We start from the raw sequence: 6,000 nt of genomic DNA on the forward strand, positions 1-6,000 counted from the left end.
GATTTTCTAACTAGATAACAATAGTTTTGTATTTATAGAAAATGTTCATTGTAGTCATGCAAACTGATATGATCTGTAGACTTCTTATACAAGATCATACAAGTAGTCCTTTATGCATCTGCTGGTGGCCGGAATGATAGTCCCTAGGGTATCACCAGCCCAGTAGCCAGAAATTTGGTACCGGCATGAAATTACAGATTTTATGCACTTATAATTTGCTGTTGCAAAATTTGAAAACTATTTAAAATTAAGGAATGTATCTTCCTCATGCAAAGCTCTGATTCCTTGCCCAGATTTGGCTATACTATTTGGTCCTTTTTTGTTTATAACTCTTCATATTGTTAATACGCTTTGGGTTTTCAAAATATTTTAACCTCGAGCATCACCGAGGAGACATTGATTGTCGAATTAAGCATCTGGTGCAGAAAAATTGGTAACGTTTATGTTATTATGCAAATCATAATGCTATAAATAAATTCATGTCACCTTGGCTTTTTTGACAGCTTTGTTTTAGCAAACACATATCAACACATTTGATTAAAGATTTAATCATAAGATTGATTAACTGTTTAACAACTTACAATTTATCATGTAAAAAATGACTGGAACAATGCACATGAGAAATATTAACAATCAGGTAAGTACAAAGATAAGATTGGAAGTTTGAAGATCATTTGAGTTTGACTCTTAAGGGATGTCTTCAGATCTGAGCAACTGGAACCCCACCAAAAATTTGGGATAAAACATACATAGTTATTGATAATTGTTCAATTGAAAAAGGAATATACGTTGTTCAAATCTCATAGTTATCTCAATTATATATGTGTAATGTATAGGAAGTGTGACTTAGATCTACATTTTGACATATCAACTTAATTTCATGAACAAAATTAGCTGTTTTGTTTTAATATTAGGAAATGGTCTCACCAATCGACTGAAATTACTACTGTTTCAAATATACGAACAAAAGTGAAAACTAATTTTAAAGTTCTTTTAATGTGGCATTTTCATTTTAAAATTATTCAGTGGACTCATTTGTCAGATTAACTATAATTTTAATAGAAAAAGTAAAATAAACCTGCGCCATTCCGGACAACAGTGTACTTATAAAATTGATAGGATTTACATAAACATGTACGTTTCATTATTAATCACTTAATCCAATAGACCACTTTCGAGTTCATCCGTCACCGGAAAAAACTCGTCAATTATACGCGCCTTTATGACGTCATTTACCAGAAAGAGGGGGTCGCCTGTATCCATGCACTATTTACGTTCATCAAGCGTCTTAGTGATCGTCATTGTGCAGGATTAACTAGAAATAATGGTTGTTCTGTAGGTACTTAATGACAATTCCCTAATGACAGCAATGCTGATTTGTCAATTTTGAGAATTCAATTTGCCGAATAATTCGTAAAATATAGAATTATAGTTTTCCAACCACTCGCTCAACATTGGAATGGAAGTGACGACGCCCCTAAACACACAAATGACGTTCACTAAAACCAGAGTTTTTGACGGAAATGCATGGAACTCGAAAGTTGTCTATTTTGCTCTCGTTACAAACACACATTAATCGGAGTCAATGTGCATTTTTAGTCTTGGTATTTTATACTTTCAACATTCATGCATATATTTTTATGTTTCTGTTATGGTTTCGGTTGAATAATGTGCTGTGTCTGAACGGTTGTTGTACAAATAATTATAAAATTACATATCAATACCACCATTGTCATATTCCCGAATTTGTATTACTATACGATGTGTCTCTTTGTTTTGTGCATTCAATATTCATATTCGATTTTGTTGTTTCTGTTATGGTTCGGTTATATAATCTGTAATATGTTATCGTTTGTAGTCCAACTAATTATTAAATTTCCTTTTCATAACATCATTGTCATGAGAATTCTTTGGACGAGTGTTATGAAATAAATGTATAAATTTGTATAAATATGTTGGTTACATAAGTGCGTCAGGTTTTTTTTATATCCTATGGTGTTGTGTCGACTATTATATTATTTGTTTGTGCTTTTTTCTGTGATGAATGTTCTTGCTTGTGTTTGTGTTGTATTTCTGTCACCTAGTGTTGTTATGTCAACGATGCTGTTTTAATCAATGTCATAAAGCGGGAGGTTTAGCTAGGCATTTAACCAGGTTCAAATCACTATGTTTTCTTAAAATGTCCTGTACCAAGTCAAGAATATGACAGTTGTTTTCAAATAGTTCGTTTCTATGTAAGTTCGCGGGGTTCGTATTGTTCTCTTGAGTGTGCCTGTTGTTCGGTTCTGTTCTTTTATAGCTGATTTGCTTCCCTCGGTTTTACTTTGTAATCCGGATTTGTTATCTATTCATCAATTTATGACCTTTGAATACTAATATACTAATGTTGCCTATATTGAAAATCATTAACAAAAAGTGTTGCTATTACAGTGAATATAAATTATCGGAGAGAATTTTTTTTAGCTAAAGCTAAAGATTTTGAGATTCAATTAGTTTTTCCAAAATTGTCCCTTTTTATTATTTCTAGTGAAATTCATATTATGCATCAGAACCTGGAAAACATATATTGCAATCATTTCCTCGGTCTTTCCATATTAAATGTGTTTGGTTATATATAAATACTTCGCCAAAAAACACGCTTCTTTGTTAATGGTTCAAACTGCATCTATGATGGGGTTAACATTACATTAATTTGAAGCATTGGCAAAGTATAATTCATAAGCCCCAATTATCAAAACAGCAATAAATTGATAAACTGGCTTTATTTGCTCTTACTGGATTTGTGATAATTTCTTTGAATACGAAGTGTCGTCATAAGAAAAGTTTTGAAGATTTATCAAACATACTAAATAGTTTTACACTAGTAATTTTGGCGCCCTTTATATCTTGTTGTTCGGTGTAAACAAAGGCTCCGTGTTGAAGGCCGTACCTTGACCTATAATGGTTTACTTTTATAAATTGTTATTTGGATGGAGAGTTGTTTCATTGGCACTCATACCACATCTTCCTATATTTAATTCAAAGATTCACGTCATTTCAATTCTATCGATCCATTTATTGTCCCTCAATGTAGACGATTTATGTGTTCTGTCATTTGTCGTTAATATTTTAATTGTGTTGAAAATCTAAAAGAAAAAAAAGCCTTTGCGAATGAGGCTAACCTATTGATATAAATACTTTATTCTCTAAGTCCTCATTTTTATTTCTATCAGATGAAAAACACATGGTGGCCAAAGATGATTTATGATTCTGAATTTAAAAAAACGTTTCCTCTGTTTTTTTTTCTCTCAGGGAGTTCTAAGATAATAACAGGTACATTTCACTGGTGAATAGAAGGCAAACATGAAACACTAATTTATATGGATAAAGCATTCACGTTGAATGTCCGTGTGGTTGACATTTGTCTTAATTTAAAGTCAAACGTGACATTTGGTACTAAGTGTATTAAGGTTATGGATGATAAGAGGTTATTTGAGACTATATAAGACAATGCATGCTTACAAACTGTCTCTAACGCATTTCATTGAAAACAGGTAAGATATTATCTAAATTGTTACCAATGTAGCGTGGCATGCATTTAAATTCGTTAAAATAAGAGTGGTTAATATCATCTTATACTACATTCAGTCTTTTGAGAGGTTTTGTTAAGCTCAAACATACTTGAATTCTGTATGATTTTTTTTTATTGAACCCGGATATCTCTATATTAAAACTATTTTCCCAAAAAAATATGTCTAGATACCGCTATATGTGTCATTCATTAAACATTTTCATTTAGCAGTGTTTGCAAGAGCAATAATTGATTGCCTTTAAATTCTCAATGAAACGTTTTGAAGTATGAAAATTGACATATTAATACATCAAATGTAGTTCCATTTATACGATTAAGACATTTATGGATTATACAATGTATTTTGTTTGATTTTCAGAAAAACACCCCTTTCAATAAACTATTGCGATTTACTTTCAGAAAAAAAAAACAACAACTTCAAGATGAAACTTGCTTTTGCTCTATTGTTGGTGCTACCAGTTGTATTTTCTATGCCACAGAAAAGACTTGTTTTTGGTGAGTGCTGACCGGGCTGTGTTTTTGTCAACAAACATATTTTATTCAAAATTATAAAACCCGTTATAACAGGTGAATATTTAAACTGCAAGCAGTTTAACATGCCGAAACTTCTTGGGAAAACTGATAACTCAGAGTAAAAGATAGAAATTTCTAACACTTTCACATATTTGAAAATTACATTGACAGAAAAAAAAATCTATTTGTATTCAAAGGATAATTCATGATTCAACAAAAGTTATATATAATAGTATACATATAACGTAAATTATTAAATATAACGTTTGATGGTTTTGATTAAGTGGTTTTCAGATACTTTATTATAAACCGATGATAAAACAATAGTCTAAGAAAGTTGTGTTAGAATTTCTTTTCTATTTTAGATACTTTATTCCAAGCTGGTGAACTGAAAACTTTAGTAGATGGGATTGTAGGAACATTAGGTACAGATGCCACTGAACAAGCATGTGAAGCCGAATGCCACACACTTATCCAACAAGATCATCTCCTTCAATTTGGATGTCCATTGGTTTGTAAAAGGTAAACATATTCTGCGTTTATCCAACCATCACCAATATAGAAGAGGTTGTTTATTTTTATGTTAAATTACAGATGTTAAAGTTTCAATATTTCTTGTCTATTCAAGCTTTCAATGAATCGGACATGTATGTATTTCTGAAGATTTAAAAATTTCTCCAAGTACACTCAAATATTTTTTTTTCATATATATTGTCATTTATCTTTGTCCTTGTCGTTTTAGATAAATAGAATTTAAACTACGGAAAACTTTACATACTTTTCAGCTCATGAAAGCACAAGACATAGTTTAAATGAATAACATCAAGTGTTATATGTACTATAGATATTTCTGGAAAGCCATATATCCTAATCCAATAGTTTGGAATACAAAATATATACATTTTTTAATTAAGGAAATTTAAAACATAAGTCCAAATAGAACAGACAAAATCTGTTAAGACCTTCTCTGTATGAATCATTAAGACTCAAGGGAAATTTATCATCTCCTTTTTAGCATGCTAACAATATTATTTATCAACAAGTTGAGCATGTCGTGAATATCAAGCTAAAGTAACATGCTTCTTAGAAGAAAACACTATGGTATATTTACTTACAGTTAAAAGTTAATTAGTTGATATTACATAGAATGGATTACATGAAGTACCAAAAATCATAGACGGAACAATGTACCACACAAACAAATTACATAAAAAAAAGACGTGCAAACAAAACCAAACAACTATATACAATATGCTGTATGTCAATATAATCATTCCAAAATGTTCCCCACTTACTTCAACAATGAAAGTTAAACGGAATATGATTTAACAAGCAAGGTCAAAGTGTGCTCGCTACTACAGCTACCTTATTTTCCCACAGCTGTTGGTTGAATACTGCTACGTGAGAAATCAAAAGAATAAAAAAAAAAAACACTCAGTTTTCCTTTACTGAAAAATAAATATAAGAGTAACATATGATCCACACACCTTCGACGGAAGATAATATAAACGAAATAAATTATATTTTGTTTTGTTCATCAAAACATTAATTGCTTTATATTTACAGTTTACAGAGTCTGGCTCACCGTTTTGGACATGCTACAGTTGCACCAACTGTTTAAATACAGAAAATAAATCTATAAGATTAACAGCATATTGTTTTGTTTTATGAATAATGTTAGATAAGTTCATCCAGTGTTTTGTAATCTACGTGTTGCTCAAAATTTTGTTTCTTTGTGTAAACTACCCTGCTTTTGTCTTGCTGTCTTTTTCTATTTATTGTTGTTTTTTGTTGATCCTTTGGTATTGTTTTTCTCTCGTTCTTTTTCAATGACCATTCTCCATAGACAACATCAATAATATTTAGCCTTTTACAATTATTCATCATGTGCACAAGCTTAAATCTTTTGTTCCACC

The 6,000-nt window shown here is 30.8% G+C and overlaps 1 protein-coding gene across 2 annotated transcripts in view; it reads left to right on the forward strand.

The window, feature by feature from the left end:
- The window catches only part of LOC143064853 (uncharacterized), a 70,521-nt gene extending 64,787 nt beyond the window's left edge, over nt 1-5,734 (forward strand). The window contains exons 1-4 of one of the 2 annotated variants that reach the window (XM_076237994.1): nt 3,475-3,533; nt 3,972-4,066; nt 4,450-4,606; nt 5,651-5,734. In XM_076237994.1, the coding sequence (XP_076094109.1) occupies nt 3,490-3,533; nt 3,972-4,066; nt 4,450-4,606; nt 5,651-5,705 (351 nt within the window). In that variant the 5' untranslated portion in view covers nt 3,475-3,489 and the 3' untranslated portion in view covers nt 5,706-5,734. Of the gene's footprint in view, nt 1-3,474; nt 3,534-3,971; nt 4,067-4,449; nt 4,607-5,650 lie in introns of those variants that run through there. The other variant, XM_076237995.1, reaches the window with a different exon arrangement.
- Nucleotides 5,735-6,000: the final 266 nt, after the last annotated feature.

Source organism: Mytilus galloprovincialis, chromosome 2 (genome assembly GCF_965363235.1).
Source record: "Mytilus galloprovincialis chromosome 2, xbMytGall1.hap1.1, whole genome shotgun sequence".
In the NCBI taxonomy this organism is placed as follows: domain Eukaryota; kingdom Metazoa; phylum Mollusca; class Bivalvia; order Mytilida; family Mytilidae; genus Mytilus; species Mytilus galloprovincialis.